We start from the raw sequence: 18,481 nt of genomic DNA, 5'->3' as shown, positions 1-18,481 counted from the left end.
CACGCCATTTTATCTATTTATTTAAGTCCATCATTGGTGATCAGACAATTGTATGTAAACAAATTGAGTAGGAAGGGATATCGACTATCGTGACAGAAAAGTCTAAAAATAAGTCATCATATTCTAATATAATCCATGTAAACAGAGACTATATAATATAAAGTTTTTAGTTTTATGTAAATGAAGAAAATTTACTGTTTTTTTTACATAGTCATAGGTTAAGGATTAAAGGAAACACTGCGTGATGACAGTTGGCTGGGAAACATTAGATACCGGTGAGCAGGTAATTACTAATATGATTTTAGACTTTACCTATTAAAACCACATAAAACTTTAATGTTATATAGCGCATATCTTGACCAACAGGAACATGTGAGACTTCCATAACACATGATATCCATTAATAATTTTAGCCCTTTTGGGATTCGGCACTGGAGTTTAACCACCACCAGTGGTGGCCAAAACAAAAAATATCTCCAGTGCCAAATCCCAAAAGGGATTAGATATCCATCTGTGTTTAAATGTTCTAACAATCATATCCTTTTGGCATTCACTACTTTCGAAATACATCCCATCCAACAGAAATATTTTGAGCGATTCATGTTTTGACAGAGGATCTTTATTTCGAAGAAGTATGTTACAAAATATGCAACCGGTACTTATATAGTTTATTGGTATCCAGTCCATTTGCCCTATATGTACATGTACATGTCAGGGATCTCCATGGAAACATGCCTCACTCCACACTAGTACAAATTTTCATTGTGGCACGTGACCTTTCTGAAAAGAAATTACCAAGAAAAATATGATAAGATTGAATAAGACATATTTAATAGCACATGCTACAACATTAACATTAACAATCATCAATGTTAAATATTTTTGTTTGTATTGTCCAACTCTATTATTCCAAAATCAAGTTTTCTCTTCCCCAGGCTTGACATTTCCAATTACCAAGTAACTACTGTTAAAATAAACATGTGCCCCAATCATATTTTTTTTTATGACAGGTATGAGTTATTAATAGGTAAAAGTAATTGGAAAATACAGTGTTGATTTCCAATGTATGGTGCAAATTTGAATACATGGTCACACAAAATAAACACATGCTGCTCGTTTTGAACTCATGACATAAAGAAAATAACATATGGCACAGTGCTATGCAAAAAGAGGTCATGGAGAACAATGCATGTATTGAGAACATCAATTGAAGTGTGTTATTTTGTTTCACTAAATAAAGTTCAATTTACAGAAAAGAAATGGAGACTGTTAGTGTCAAAGCAAGATCAGTTCCAGCATTAAAAATTATGGGTGTCAACTGGCGAATTATTTATCTTTTAATTATTTACAGGGTCATTCAATTCCTGTTTATTGGATGAATCAATATTAACATAACTCATGTCCTTATCTGATGGAAATCGATCACAATTTTATTCCCAATGTTTTGATTCATGTATATGTATCAAGTGTTAAAGATCTGATTATTACAGTGGTAATAGATTGCTTCCTCAAATTTGAAAAAAAAGTACGCTGATGTATCATCAAGAACAAATTTGATTCAGCAGTACTTTGTAAATTGATCTAAATTTAGATTTATGGCACTATGGTATCTTCAGTATTGAAAACCATATTGTCCAAATTGCATTTATTCTGTTTGTTAATCTACAAAATGTAATATAATTTCTATTATTTATCTATAATTTTTGTACATTATTAACTTCAGGCATTGGTATATGATCATGAAGGGACAGCAAGGATTGAAGAAGGACCCAAAAGGGTAAGTCTAATGATACCAGTCCTGTTTCTGACCCCACTTCATCATTATACAGACTTGTTGCCATCATTTTGGTTATTGGTTTCCACAGACTCTTTAAACCAGTTTGTGTGAAAAATCAAGATGAAGAAAAATGATCATTTCTTCCACTACCGTTTGTCAACAAAGGTATAGATGCAATTAATTTGGCTAACATCCTTCATCACAAAAACGTTACCAACAAAATTCTCCCATATTTCAAAGACAAATCCATACCAATTATTTCATATTCCTATACTTCACCCATTGCATCCAAAATTTTCAATTATAAAAGGCTATTATGCAGAACCTCGAGATTGAGGACTTCAAGGCTAAACCACCTGACTTTTCTTGCAAAAACTCCATTCAAATATGGTCCTTCTGGTCAAGTTGTTACAGGAGATTTAACCATCATCGAAAACGAATGTCTACGTAATATCCTTTCTAAAGGTCCCAAGTACAGTGAACCACGCTTCATAAACTGGAATTATAACTTTAAAGCTCTTATGGATGCAGTCGAGGACTATGCAAGAAAATGGATAAAACGAGAACAAGAAGACATTGATTCTCTGTCAGAGTGGCTAAAGGTCGTGGGGTCCTTAATTTTGAAATGAATGAAAGTTTAAAGTAGGTCAATGAGTGCCAAGGCCACATCGGTTTTCAAAGACCCTGATGTAGCAAAAACATTGTCTACTATACATTACAAATGTGTTGTCGTATCAGCGGACAAAACCCGAAACAACATTGTTTTTGTCTGCAAAACGTTTTACATCCAATGTTTATTATCAGTGGTAGATGTAGAAAATAATAGCAGTGATAAGACCTATACTGCTACCACACTCTCCAAAGAAGAGATTGTGGAAAACCATAAATCTGTGCTATCCTCTTTTGGTCTCTCTACCAAGGACAATGATTGTGATTTACCATCTATGCACTGGATTCCTAAACTCCACAAGAATCCATACAAACAACGTTTCATTGGTGGATCTACAAAATGTACCACCAAACCTCTTTCAAAACTTTTAACTTCTATACTCATAACTGTCAAAGAGGGTCTACAGTCCTTCCACAATATTTGTTACTCCCATAGTGGTACTAATTCAATGTGGATCCTGAAAAATTCGAAAGAGTTTTTGGAGACGATCAGTTCAAGACTATTATCTGAATATAATAGCATTAAAACCTATGATTTTTCAACACTGTATACTTCTATTCCCCATACTCTGTTAAAACCGCGACTTAAAAACATTATACATCGTTGTTTTTCCAAAAAAGATGGTACACCTAGATACAAATATATAGTTCTTGGTAGAGATTCCTCATACTTTGTAAGAAATAATTCCAAATCATCTTGCAAATATACAAAGGAAGATGTTTACAAAATGCTGGAATTTTTAATCGACAACATATTTGTCCAGTGTGGTGGACGTGTTTTTCAACAAACGGTCGACATTCCAATGGGAACAAATTGTGCTCCTGTACTTGCTGACCTTTTCCTTCACTCTTATGAGGCTGACTTTATAGCTGATCTGATCCGAAAGAAAGAATATCTTTTAGCAAGATCCTTTAATCTCAGTTTCCACTATATAAATGACATATTATCTTTAAACAATCCTAATTTCGGGGATTTGATACATCGCATCTACCCCAAAGAACTTGAGATAAAGGATACTATAGACACTGTGAAGTCAGCCTCATATCTTGACCAACACTTAGAAATCGATGGTAAAAGTAAACTATTGACTAAACTTTACGACAAACGTGATGACTTTTCATTCAAAATTGTCAACTTTCCTTTCATCTGTGGCAACATCCCTTCAGCATATGCATATGGAGTGTTAATATCACAACTCATACGATATGCCAGAGCTTGCTGAAACTACACAGACTTTTTGTATCACGTTAGATTTCTAACAAATAGGCTTCTGGAACAGGGTTATGTTGCTTCAAGATTGAAGTCATCACTACAGAAGTTTTATGGTTGTCATCATGAACTCGTGGATCATTATGGTGTATCCAACTGCAGCATGAAAACTGATTTATTCAACGGGTCATAGTTTTCCTTTTCTCGTTTGTCTACCCCGGACTTGACTTTTTATGAGCAACTCGGCGGGTGTTTCTATAAAAACAGAGGAAGCTTACCCTATCGGTGCACTTGGTCCATGCTCCCAGTTTTTAGTGGAGTCCAAGGTGCTCATTTTCTTTTGTTACTTTGTATGTATGATTTTAGTTACTTTATGTTCTTTGTTGTGTATGTCTGTTTTCCATGTCTGGTCTTTGTCCCTGGATTACATTCTTTTGATTACCGCTATAACCTTGTTCCCTTGATTACTCTTTCTGTATAGGGTTAAAATACTTCATTTTGTTGAACTTTGCATATTTCAGACATGATATAAGAGTAATCAATGGAACCAAGATTCTAGCGGAAATCAGAAGAATGTAATCTAGGGACAAAGACCAGACATCGAAAACAGACAATCAAAGCAAAAAACATAAAATTACCAAAATAATACATACAAAGCAACAAAAGTAAATAAGCAACTCAGATTGCACAAAAAACTGGGAACATGAACCTTGTGCACCTGTAAGATAAGCGTCCTCTGCTTTTCAAGAAACAGCTGCACATAAAACGTCAAGTTTAGGGTAGACAAAAGAGGAAAGGAAATCTATGATATGTTGAATAAATCGGTTCTCATGGTGCAGATGGATACATCATAACAATCCACAAGTTCATGATGAAGACCATGAAACTTCTTTAGTGATCACGTCAATCTTGTAGCAACGAAACCCAGTTACGGCAAGCTTTGACATTATGTTACATTTGTACATATGAGTTGTGATATGAAAACTCCATAAAATAAGGAGTCTATGACTAGACAAATCAACATAATCTATATTATTAATTAAATTACCCCTTTTATAAAAGTAATTATTAGTTCTCCCCGCCATGATCTACATAGGAAAAATTGTGACATTTTTTTTAAAACACCTGAAAAAAATATGTATTTATAGGACCACTATGAAAAATATATAAAAATCATATGTTTCTGACTAATGAATTCATTCATGAAAAGCATGTAAATAAAAATGAAATGGTGTTCATATGTCTAAAATAGGGTTATATATGAAAAGTGAATGGTGTTTAAAGATTTTTTGTAAATATATGATTTCTTGTATTTTTTTAAGCAAAAAATAACGTTTTTACAATACTGGTCCTAAACATATGTTGCAATTTTTCCTGTGTGACTAAACCATCAAACAAGATCAAATAAATTAAAAAAAAATAAGAAAATGAAAAAGTTATTGGGTATTGCATGTGTTTTACTCATGTGCACATCAAGTACATGTAAACTATTGGAATTGTAATGCCAGACTTAATACTGTAACTCAGCATTCTGTTGAAAAAAAAAAGAATGGAGATACATACATGGTCTCAAGGTCTGTTGATACTGTATTCAAATATGAAAAGTGCAACGGTGTTACACAATAACAAATGTCTGTTCAATATAAAATCTTGCCATTCTGAACTTTGACAATTAAAATTGAAGATTTAACTTAGATATATGTACACATGTATGAACATGTGTTAATTCATGCCTATATGTTCTGTACACAGTCACTTTTTGTGTACAGTTTATTCAAAAATTGATTGCATATGAGCCCTGTTAAATAACTTGACAAGCTTTGTTAAAAAAAAAAAACAAAACAAAACCTAAAGAACAGTTGCATTGGCCATCTTCATAACATGTTTATTGTACTTCACTTATCTAAAGCATTTCTTGTTCATATGATAGCTCTTTTTGTGGAGAGAGAGGTTTCACAGACTAGACAGACATGCAGTAGACCAAAATTCATATGCTGTTGTTAAATACAAAGATGGAGGAGTAGACCACCTGAAAGGGTTGGTAAACATGAACATGTCAATACTGTGATACACATCAAATAAGTCAATTAAAAAAAACAGGTGGACATAAAATGAAAAACAAATAAACGGTCGATAAAATCTATATCAAATCAGTTGGACCGATAATAAAATGCATGTACATCTACAGTGTAGTTAGTAATGCAAACATTTGAACCTAAAAAGTTACTTGTTTGATTTCATTCACTTTTTACAGCATTTTATTTTACCCCCTGATTTGGAACCCTTCGGCTCCTGCATATGGAGTGTTCATATCACAACTCATACGTTATGCCAGAGCTTGCCGAAACTACACAGACTTTTCGTATTGCGCTAGAACTCTTAACAAATAGGCTTCTGGAACAGGGTTATGTTGCTACAAGATTGAAGTCATCACTACAGAAGTTTTATGGTCGTCATCATGAACTCGTGGATCGTTATGGTGTATCCATCAACACCATGAAAATTGATTTATTCAACGGGTCATAGTTTTCCTTTTCTCGTTTGTCTACCCCGGACTTGACTTTTTATGAGCAACTCAGCGGGTGTTTCTAGGAAAACAGAGGAAGCTTACCCTATCGGTGCACCTGGTCCATGCTCCCAGTTTTTAGTGGAGTCCAAGTTGCTCATTTACTTTTGTTACTTTGTATGTGTGATTTTAGTTACTTTATGTTCTTTGTTGTGTATGTCTGTTTTCCATGTCTGGTCTTTGTCCCTGGATTACATTCTTTTGATTACCGCTATAACCTTGGTTCCCTTGATTACTCTTTAAAGAAGTCTTCATGATCATCTTTTCATTCCATTGTCTGCTCATCCTTCCACACCTTTTTTGTTTTCTCTGTAACTGCTTATCATAGTCACTTGATATTTTTGACAAAAACATAATATAGGTATTCCATTTCATGGGATTTGATTTCAGACTTGTGCAACAACAATTTCCTGTTTCATATTTTAACAATATGGTTTAAATAATAACACAAAGTTCAACAGAGTTGCAGGGATAAAGCCAATGATATGTGGTAACTATTTATTACCAATGGATACATCAAGAGAGTATCTTTCATCCTTCACTGTAGTGCAAAATGTTGAGATTTTATTAGTAACAGTGTAAAAAAACTTTAAACTTACAGTAACCCTAATCAATACATCTTTACTGCAGGCCATGTGTGATCTACAAAAACCCATTACATCATGTGTCAGTACAGGTCCTTGCAATGACATCCCTCGATGCTAATGAAGCTTTAGTGGTCTATAGGCAGGATGAATCAACAAAGAAAGTTACCAGATATGTACAGTTTGGACCAACTCTCTTTATGCCACTGTCAAATGAATGGTAAACATTTTTGTTTTCTTGACTTATAAATCATAGTCAGTCTATATGCTCCGTATTCTATGTTTTCTGTGTTATTTGCTGTCAGAATTAAGAAAATAACACAGAATTTGTCAAGAATACCTGTTGTAGATACATTTTGCATATCTAATTAAAATTACACCTACTGATTGTTTCATTCAGTTACTGCATGTAATGTTTAACTACACTCAATAATTTTAATTCTACTTCTATTCAGATGACCTTTCTTATCAGTCAATCAGATGTCTGCTTTCTTAATTGTTAAAGCATTAATGGTAAAACTCTAAGGATTCTAACAGGTCATCAGAACAGAAAGTTGAATGTTAGTTCCTATAGGCAGTGGCTGAATGGAACAATTTTTATCAAAATGACATTATGCTCACCAGGTGTTGTCACAAGAAGTCTTAAGTAGATTGTACTCTTACCGATAAATTTGCTTCATTTTACAAAGTTTTATTAATTGATTAATACTACAAGTTCGAAGATTACGCAGATTTTTAGTCAAATCATTAAAAAATTGATGACTGCTTTGGTAACAAAATCATGGCTGATATGACAGTTGTAAACATTGCATTGCTGGATTATGATGTCATTGGATTTCAATAATTCAATATTGAGAGAAAAAGTAGTTTTGTGAATATGGTTTTGTTGCTCATATTGCTGGATTCAAACATTAGAAAGAAGTAAAAATTTGTGTTCACATATTTTTTTACATTTTTTTTAGCTTCAATGAAAAATGATGTCAAGTATAATCATATTTCCATCATGTGAAAGAACACAGAATTATCTTGTACCCTCAATTTTTCAATTTTTTTTTTTAATACAACCACAAAAAATTTCCCTTCATATGTTATGGAACAGTTGACAGTAACTGTTGTCATTGTTGTCTGTGGTAACTTTGATTGTGGTTGACCAATTGTTATGAAATTTTAATGGAAGGTTCCTATTTAATTTTGGAGTTAGTGGCCCCTACTGTTTCAGATTAAGGGGTAAAAATATGTGTTTTATTAAAACCCATGTATAATGTTTGTTTTTCTTCTTTTCCATTCTTAATTCTGGTAATCAAATGTATCAGCGAGTTGAATGCATTTTTTGACATTTCCAAATTATAAGAGGTCAAATTTTTTTATTGGATTCATTATGAAAATCACTGTCGGTGTTTTTTACTATCAGAATTCAGATAATTAGTATGGTTTCAATTTATAAGGGGTGAAAGTGACCACACACTAAAAAATGAACTTTTTTATTTTTGGTCTGATATTTTGTGCACTTACAGCACTTCTACTGTCCAAACCAGTTGTTGTGTCCATTATGAATTGTAAGTCCCTATGTTTAAGTGTGTCATAAATTAATAATGAGTCCACATGTACACTTGCCCCAAATGTTCAGGGTTTGACCACTGTGATCCTATTATGCTGGGTTCCTCAATGCTTTTTATTTCAATTTTGCCTTTATCTTTCAGAAATTAGGAGACACAATTCTTCGTACATGTAGATAGAATGCACAATTTAATATTGTAAAACCTATCCATTTTTATCTTTTAACATGTTTAAACTCTCTCACTGTGGATTTTATTTCAGGTTTCACATGTTTTCATGGCATGGAGTTGATCCTGACAACAAAACAAGTATGATTCCTGACTCAAATAGATTTTCCAAATTGAAAATTATCCCTGATCAGTTTTACTACAATGTAAGTAGTACAGAAGTTAAACATTTTGATACTTTATTTTTTCAACAATAATTTCAATTATACATTACTTCATTTGTTTTAAAATAAAATAGTTCAATATATTTTTAAGATGATTTTCAATTTGTAGTGATCTTCCTACAGTTTTAGGATTGGGGAAAAGAGCATGAAATTTGGGACATAAATGATATACATGAGGGCAAGACTTTTTTTTCAGTATTTTTAAAAAGCAATTTCAGAATAAAATACTTGATAAGGAACATTATAGTTTCTATGGTACTGAAGTGACCTCACTGTGACAAGTTTGATACATTAGAGTGAAAAGAAATTTCGTTTGTCTTATAGCACCCACCATTTTTTATTTGGGTTGGGGGACAGGGATAATTTTGAAAAAAATCTAAATTATTCCAAATTTGAGAAAACATTTTTTTACTCAGCCATGGACAGAAAAAAAAATGAAAAATGTGATTTATTATTAACCATATGACTTACATGTAACAATGTAGATATTAAAATATTCAAATGCTGCTGAAACTTTTACTAATTAATAGGTCGATGAAGTTAGAACAGCTGATGATGCTGCTATCAGAGTCAAACTGATGGTCTTCTATGAACTGAAGGATATTGATACTATGGTAGGATAACAAACTTGTTTGTTTTTTTTTAGTTTATTCCAATTTCAAATAAAACTTGATATTTTTTTGTTTTTAGTTGGACGTAAGTGGGTTATATATTTTCTATATTTTGGATATAAAACTATTGGTCATAACCACACCATCTATGTCAATGCAATTTCTGAGAGACTATTAATGCATGGGTGAATTGACTACCTAAGATAATTTCTTTTTTCTGTTAAGATGTAGATTGTAGAATACTGAAGACACTCTCCATTGTTTAAAGTCTGATTAAAAACTTAAAAACATATAAATAAATATAATAAAACCACTTTTTATTGCTAAATTTATTGTATTTATACAGTTGAATGCAACCAGGGATCCATTCGCAGATTTTATCAAGTAAGTTATTATGATATCATATTACAAGCCTCTTTGATGATGATCCTTACTAACTCAGGTTACCACAGAAGGCTGTTTTCTGTGTAATAATGTTGATACATGTAAGTGCATCTATAAGAAGGAGGTCATTTAAAACAATATTTTTTTACTGTACATATGGAAATAATTGATATGTTCTGTTTTAGATAATTAAAATAGATTGCAGTTAAAACTTGAATTCCCTGTTATGAGGTTACACACACTAAGTAAAAAAAAACAAAGGAATAGACAGGGTCTAGAATGGTAACGGACTAAGCATGGTCGATAACTGATGTTTTGTGAAATCACATGAAAATGAATGGGCATTATTGTTTGTTGTAATGGTTTAGAATGCAGTTATCATGGAATTAAAAATGAATGTTTCTTTCCTTTGCTGCAAATGATGTTCACAAATTACTTTAAGACAGTTTTACTATGCATAATTGAGATGCAATCACTATAATTCTGTGTTTTTGGAAATCAATAAAATTTTATTGGAAGATATGATTTATTGGAGAAACTCTTTATGGGACATGATTTTACCATTTTCAGGAAACAACACATTTCTTTTATGCAGTCAAGTTTTCATTTAAAATCAGCTCTTCCTTGTTGTCAAATCCAACTTCGATGCTAAGTAAAGTATGAAGTGATGAAAACCTTTCTGAAGATGCATCTTTTTCACATTCTGTAGAATACATAATAAGTTTCACATAGGATGCACAAGTTGTATTTTATCATAAAAAAATATGTACCCTCCTTTCTGTACTAAAAAAATCAAGAAAAGTCTGTTACTGATCATGGTTACGTTTCAAAAATTCTTATTACCATTCCACACTGTCATAGATGCTTACTCTTATTATATACTGAAGGTTAAGATATATGTGAATAAAGTAAAGAGTTCTTTTAAATTGCAATATGCTCAATTTTAAGTTTTTGAATTTTTTTACCTTTGATGAGGCAAGAAAATTTCTGAAAGGACAAATTTAAGCATAAGAGTACCTATTTACCTCATTTTGTGCACACAATCATTTCCAAATATACAGTATTATAGCACTATTTATTTTGCCAGGCCAGTAAGGCAACAATTGCATTAAACTAAGAATAATATAACTAACTGCTTTTAAATTTTTGTTTGATTTTAATTTTGGTTTTTAATTTTTATTCCAGTTGTGTGTCTGCAGATATTGTTGCCTATGCTTCCAAATACACGTAAGTTATATGTTCTTACTGCTTGACTTTATCATTAACAATATGTAGATATTCTACTTTTAAAAAAGTCATGCCATTCCCACACAAAATTAAATTGTTGTTATGTATTTGTACATTTTAGGCATTTTTCAAAGTTTATAGTAGTTATCACCAAGTCGATAAAAAATCAAATTGAAACCGAGAAAACAGAATTAAAAAAAATATCTTTTTAAGATTGTCAGAAATTTTTGTCTCCACAGTGATGATTCATTTCTTAAATTTAATGTTTTGTAGTAGAGAAAGTTTGGTTTTATTTATAAATAATGTTCAAGACTTATTTTTGGTAAAGCAATTATTAGAATTTTTAAGAAACTATGATATAGAAAAACTAAATTTATCATGTCAATGGTAGTTTGTTGTGGATAACATTTTGCTTTAACACAAGAGGCTTTTGATAAAATGAAATTGAGCAAAGGATAATAGTATATGTGGCCTAATTAAAAGTGTTAAACCTTACTCTTAAAATTTGAAACTCCTCTATTTAGGTATATAGAATTTATGGAGAATTCATCTGCCTTAAATGACTTAAAGAACTATCCACAGTTGTTGGAGAGGAGTAAACAGATAGGATATGAAATATCTAAAGTTGTCTACAGAGGTTTCCATACACATGATACACTGCAGAGACTCCATGACAATGCTGTCAAAACCAGAACAAATCTTAAAATAAGTGTAAGTTATAGGTAGATGGCACAACTGCAACCTCATTATTTAATGTAAAATATTTTGTTACACATGTCATTTACAGTATACTTCACACTTAAGTTGATTAGATAAGAGGTGGAATTAAAGATCTTAAGTGTTTTTAATGTCCTTTTAGTGGTCCATATATTGGTTTTATGAGATTGTATATTGAATATTCATAGCCTATTAAGTTATTATACTAATATCCTAGAATTTTTAATAACAAAAAAGTGACACTCATTGAATACAACCTATAAAGCATTATGATTCATAGCATTTTTCATATTTCACAATAAGATATAATTGTATTCAGATTTATTTTATAGTACAGAGGTACCCAATTTATGGTTTAAACTAAAAATGAAACGTATTTCATGTATTTTTTTTTTAGTTTGAGAAAGAAGAACAAGAACAAGAAATGACACACATGAAGTTGAAGAATGAGAAAGACCGAATGAAACTTGGTATATATTGATTTACAATATATATTGTTCATTATCAATATACTAAAGGTAGATCATACCTACTAGGGGTATTACATAGAACATTCTTTTCTATCATCTTGCAAATCAAACAGACATATGTATTTGTAATGAGCAAATGGTGTTTGAAATGATGTAAAAAAATGTCCTTACATTTTTTTTTTGCATAAAGGTACCATATTTTTCAACCTATAAGTCGATGTGGCGTATAAGTTGAATCACTGAATTTTTACTGAAATCAACAAAAAAAACATAGATAAGTCAAATTTGCCAGATAAGTTGAGGGTCAGACCTGCTTCTTAGGTCTTCGATGTAAAAGTGAGGTGTACACGGAAGATTTTCAAATCATATTATTCAATTGAAAGAACTTTTAAATGATATCCTTAAGTTTGTTAGTATTTTTAATAGAGCATATTTTGTAAATGAGTTTAATCGTTTTATTTAATTCTGTGTCAATTGCTCAGACATTGAAACACATGTGAAGTGTGGGCACCCAGGTGTGAAATTAGTCTGGACAACCGGTGTGACTACTGGTCATAATTAAGACCGGTAATTAATAAACAATATAATCTGGTATTCTAAATTACAATAAAAATTGGTACCTTTAAATCTGGTTGCAATTAGCCAATTAAATAATACTTTAATTAATTATAATTTGTACCACCTGCAAATTTGTTACAACATACTGTAAGTGGATATAAATTTGCATAAAGGACCGATAACTCTGGAATGCACAATCTGATTAAAGATTATGTAAACGTATCTTCAAGAGTTTGTTCATATATTTTAAAGGTTTTGAAGAATAGCACTTAGGGATGACTTAAGGAGGTAGACCTAAGGTAAGGGATACAACTCTTACAAATCAGTGGAATGTTGGTATTCAGCATTTTACATCAATCCTATGTAAGCATCTAATTAACTTGGATTCATTTTATTCTGCTTCAAACGAAAGCTTGAGAGGCTTTGGTGAAATTGAATATGATGCAAACATATCACTGATTTCATGAGTTATGTCCCTTACTGTAGGTCTACCTTCTTAATATAACATTGTAATATTCATTCATAAATGGATAGTGGCAATGGTCACTTATCTGTGTAGTTCGATCGCCGGTTTGATTTGAATTGAAGGCTTTTGTTTTCCCAAGACGTGTGATTGTAGTCTACACCATATTATGAATGAAAACAATCCATGTAATGTAATCAATTCTAATGAGATCACTTGAAGATGAACTTTTTTCTTGAAAAATCTTTATATAAGTTGAAGTGGACGATAATTCAAGACTGACATTTCGCTGAAAAAATAAATATCCATTTATAGTCTGAAAAATATGGTATATGTGGTAAAATTACAAGCATTAATTCTCAAAGCCCTTTTTGAGGAGGAGATAATTGGTGGGAAAATGTTCTAAAAATTTCTGGGATCAAATTTAATTTCTACTAGCAAAATTGAATATTAACTTGCATTAAGCAAGTGTTTCACTTGCTTAATGCAAGTTAATATTCAATTTTGCTAGTAAAAATTATTTCTATTTGCTTAAATTTGCTTGTGGAATTTTATATGTATCATAAAATCAGTTAAGAAATTACCCAACAAACTTGATTTAGCAAGTGTAAATTGTCAATGCTTACTTAATTTGGCTGGTACTGTAGTACAAGTAAAATTTCTTGAATTCAACCCATGATTTTAGATTTTTTGTCTTTCACCTTTCACGAAAGTGGTGGAATATAGCATTTGTCATTCTGTCCTTTCGAAATTGGTTTCTGGAGCATAACTTTGGAACGCTTTCATAGAATTTTTAACTTGCACAGTTGAAAGCTTATGAGGTAAGGAAGACACCTATTGATTTTGTGGTCAGTAGGTTGAAAGTCAAGGTCACAGACTTAACAACTATGGTTTTGGGGGCAAAGATTTGTTTCTGGAACGTTACTTTTAAATGCCTTCATAGAATTTCACCAAGCTTGGACAGTTGATGGCTTCTGGGTAAGGAAATAATATTCCATGAAACTTTACTTTTGTTATGAGGTGGGGGACCTGGAGCACTGCTCTTATTTGATATTACAAGAAAAAGGTTTGGCTATTCCAAATTTTTTTTTGAAATATGAAAAAAATGTCATTGTAAGTGTTGTGTATGCAAACATTTAAGAAATTTTATATACCCATTTTTTAATAGTCAGCAAAGAAGTGAAAATTCCTTACAAAATCTATGTGAAATTAAAAAAAAAATATCTGATTTTGTAACTCAATTATCTCAAAATTAACCTGTATTTTTGTATTGAAACTTTTCTATGGAAATGTATTAATGAAATTTATTTTAGTTTTTATATGATACAAAAATATTCACACAGAGTATTGTATTTGAAAATAACAAGAAAAAAATGTTTGCCAATTTTAAGACTTAAAGTCATCTTGAAATAAAGTTGGATGACCCATGTTTTCTGTTTTTTTTTTACTGAAATATTTAAGTATGTCCACTAAATATTCTCTCTTGAGAAAAAATCAAGCTAACAAAAACAAATTGGGTATGATCTGCCTTGAATATAATGTTAACTGAAAAAACTTAAACTTATCATTTAAACAGAATATTTGCATTCTTGAATGCCAATAGGAACCCCTCAGCCTTTCTAGTTACACAAAATTTTTTAGTGTAGCAGAAATGGCTAAGTAATTCCGATTGTCTTGAATGCATGATGATCTTTGTGCATCTAACTAGCTTTGGCCATTTGATGAAATTTTTATTTGAACTGGTTTCATCCTAGTTTGACTGTAATCATGTATTTTTTTCTCATTTTTTTATTAACGATTAATAGGATATTTACAGTCAACTGCAAACAGTGAATAATTAAAATAATGCTACAGACCACCAAGATGTAATATGTGTTTGGAACTTGTCTCCAAGTGTTCTTAGAATGAGTACTTTGGTTATTCACAATAAGCAATGCATTTTCTTTTTAATTGTAAAGATTTTCTCAGTGATTTATTGCTATTTTCAAATGATTTTAAGTTTTGTTATTAGGGAAATTGACATTCCAAAACACCTGTGATGTTAAATAAAGTGAACAACACAAGAAAAAATTTAGTTGTGACATTTTGTTGGGAGAATGTAAAAGAGTGAAAATAAAGAATATTGTGAAATATCAAAATTAATTACACTGAGATCCTTCAATAATTCACAGCTATCCATATAAACATTTACACGTATACACTAACCCTGAATAATAATCCATTTTATTTCTAGAACATGCATTAGAAGAGGAAAGTTTGAAGCATAAACAAGAAATGGAAAAGTAAGTTTTGTAAATAGAGAACATAGAAATATGAAGTGAATAATGATAAAGTAGAATGTGATTTCAGTTAAATAGAATACCCACATCCTGTTTATAATCATATATATCTCTCATCTGAGAATTTATTTGAAACAGTTCTATTGAGCCTTTATGATACTTTGTAACTTTTTGTGATAAGTTATTTGAATAATAGGACAGTGCATAGTAAACCTTTTTGAATGGCTGTTGTTTCATGTTGTATATTTATATGATATTATTTATACAGTTTGCACTAAAATAAATCATTCATTAATTTATTAAGATCTTTCAATATAAAAATTTCATTTCACTTTTCTTACAAATAACCAGTAACAGGCTAATGATAGTTAGAACAGTCTATAGACATAGTAGATAAGTTGGTATGGTGAACAGTCTATAGACATAATAGATAAGTTGGTATGGTGAACAGTCTATAGACATAGTAGATAAGTTGGTATGGTGAACAGTCTATAGACATAGTAGATAAGTTGGTATGGTGAACAGTCTATAGACATAGTAGACAAGTTGGTATGGTGAACAGTCTATAGACATAGTATTATTAGATAAGTTGGTATGGTTAAGTTTGGCTTTTGAAAGTTTGTTGTTAAGATGGAGAAAACCGACTGTATTTTAAGGAACATGTATTTACACATACAGTTGTGTGCTTTAACTGATATATTTTGCAGTGCTAGCAAAAAAAATGATTTGGTTGTCAGTGTGCAAAATAACTTTGTTCATTCTGTAATCTGTGAGCTTCACAAAAATGTATATTAGTGTCTGTCTCTGTTAGAATCAGGCAGTGAGTGAAACATGGTATGGAAAAAAACACCATTTTGAAAGTTTATTTGACTATTTGCACCATCAGAATAAAGGAGACAAGATTTGCTATATTACTATGGTAAATTGAGTTATAATTTAATTGATTGTACTCATTTATAGAGACAGAATAAAACACAAATTAATGATGGAACTAAAACAAGAAAAGAATGAAAGAGATGTTTGGATGCAAGAAAATACTGCTGTTCTCGAGGTAAGGCCAAAAAATAAATGGCATTGCATATAACGTTACTAATCAGAGGAATAAGGTTTCAGAGTAATATTCACAAGTTACTTTCACAGGTATTTTCATCAAGTAATGTACAAAGCAAACTGTAGCGTATTTTATATTTTCCTGTTTTTATTGATTTTTCTCTAGACCCCACTTAAGTTATTTATTACCTGCTTTGGAATAGTAATAAAAATGTTTATTAATAAAAAAAATGTGTAAAATATTCTGCATGGAATGGGAAAATAAAAGTAACTTTATTCTTTATTTGGACCTTAGGAATGGCTGTAGGTAGACACTTTTTTTTGTATATTGCTGTGACCCAGTTGTATGTTATTTGTCTTTAGGAGTTATTGGGCCAGCAATTGGTTCTGTTAAATTTAATGGTCTTGAAATCTGTGTATAAAGCACACCTGAGTCTTAAAGTTTTTGTTTTAAAAATTTAAATTTTAAAATAATTATCATCATATTATCACATTATTGAAACAAGACAATGACAGTAGATTGTATTGTTCTTTGTATTGTGTTAGTTACTACACAGGTTCATTCAAAACAATGCAACCATTCCCCACAAAATTCAAAATTAGGATCTGTAACAACAAATTATACTTTCAAATTTGAAAAAAAACCTTCACTTTGACACTGACATTTTTACACAATTTTTTTTCTCTCCATTACAGGGAAGGAAACTTCAAGATGCTCAGACTCTGAAATTTTACAATAGCTTACATGAATTAAATGTTGATCTGAATGGTTATATTCAGGCACAAGCACAAAGACCTCAGAAGTTAATAAAAGTTATGGCAGACAAAGAAGCAGCAAACTTCCACCTTCATCATACTTGATCCTCTACTACACAATATATCATCTGTCACTATCATTGGATATCTTAAACGTAGGACTTACCAAAGCCCAATGTGATCTACTGCAATACTCATTAATGTCACCCTTCAATTGTTAACTTTACCATCTTTATGAAGATGTTATTTTTAGTTCCTCTTCCAATGAAAAAAATGTAGCATACTCCCCTCTTTAAACCTAAGCTCCAAAACTAGATACATGAATGTGACTTTCCTAAAAAGTTCAACTACACACATTAACTTTATTGTTTATAGTACCGCCTTGTTTTAAACTGCAATCCAAACTTTTTATATTTATTTAATTACTTTTTATGAATATTTTTTATAATGTTCAATTAGCAATGATGTATTTTATACCCCAACTCAATGAGTGGATGGAATATTGGAATCGCCTTGTCCGTCCATTTGTCCATCTATACGTCCATCATTCCATCTGTCATTTTGAATTTTATCACAATTATCTTAGCTTCAAATGGATGTATTGATTTCAAGTTTGGTGTTCATCTTTATATAGATAGGACATACCTTGTAAGCTATTTTGGGTGCTGTTGGATATCAACTTCTCATATAAGTAGGGGTATGCCTAGCACAACAACCTGTGCAACTTCATAATGCATTCTGTGATAGATATTTAATAAGTGGGAATCACTTTTTGCACTTATGACAATTTTATTTGTATTTAAAGTAAAATATCCATTTAGAAAAAGGAACTGGTTTAGTCATTTTAATCTACCAAAGACATTCCATTCCTTTAGAACCTTATTTTTAATATTTGTATTGTTTTCTATATCTTCACTATTGTTGTAGCATGTAACTCTATTTATTATTATTGTGTATTACCTGTTTTCCATTTTTATGTGTATAATTCTTTTCCATTAAACATTATGGAACAATTTTTTAGTATAGACTTCATTAGTTAACTTGGGTGATTTTAAGAAAAAATCCTGACCTAGCTGGAGAAGGAAAGAGTAATATGTTGTTTGAACCCAGTATTTCTTGAAAATTATATGGGTTTTTATCAAAAGTGCAACACACAATTTATAATCAACACTCATATAACAATAATAATAATTAAAAAAATCTGAAAACACA

General features: G+C 31.0%; 1 protein-coding gene across 1 annotated transcript; it reads left to right on the top strand.

Moving 5' to 3' along the window:
* Positions 1-37: 37 nt before the first annotated feature.
* On the top strand, positions 38-18,282 carry LOC148624605 (uncharacterized). The gene is made up of 13 exons (XM_088567346.1): positions 38-283; positions 1,724-1,777; positions 5,587-5,693; positions 6,853-7,026; positions 8,625-8,736; positions 9,285-9,368; positions 9,712-9,749; positions 10,935-10,976; positions 11,501-11,687; positions 12,091-12,163; positions 15,418-15,466; positions 16,424-16,514; positions 17,210-18,282. Exons 1-13 carry the CDS (start codon positions 245-247, stop codon positions 17,372-17,374), a joined length of 1,215 nt encoding a protein of 404 aa, XP_088423472.1. The 5' UTR covers positions 38-244; the 3' UTR covers positions 17,375-18,282.
* Positions 18,283-18,481: the final 199 nt, after the last annotated feature.

The sequence above is a fragment of the Perna viridis genome, chromosome 2, assembly GCF_037379345.1.
Source record: "Perna viridis isolate PV_CMFRI_1.1 ecotype Kerala chromosome 2, ASM3737934v1, whole genome shotgun sequence".
NCBI classification, from domain to species: domain Eukaryota; kingdom Metazoa; phylum Mollusca; class Bivalvia; order Mytilida; family Mytilidae; genus Perna; species Perna viridis.
Note: the sequence above shows the minus strand (reverse complement) of the source record. Positions and strands in the feature narration are given on the sequence as shown.

Coding starts and splice junctions, on each gene's coding strand:
- LOC148624605 (XM_088567346.1), top strand. CDS start 245: ATGACAGTTGGCTGGGAAACATTAGATACCGGTGAGCAG. Junction 7,027..8,624: donor ATGCCACTGTCAAATGAATG/GTAAACATTTTT, acceptor ATTTTATTTCAG/GTTTCACATGTTTTCATGGC. Junction 9,750..10,934: donor CCATTCGCAGATTTTATCAA/GTAAGTTATTAT, acceptor TTTTTATTCCAG/TTGTGTGTCTGCAGATATTG.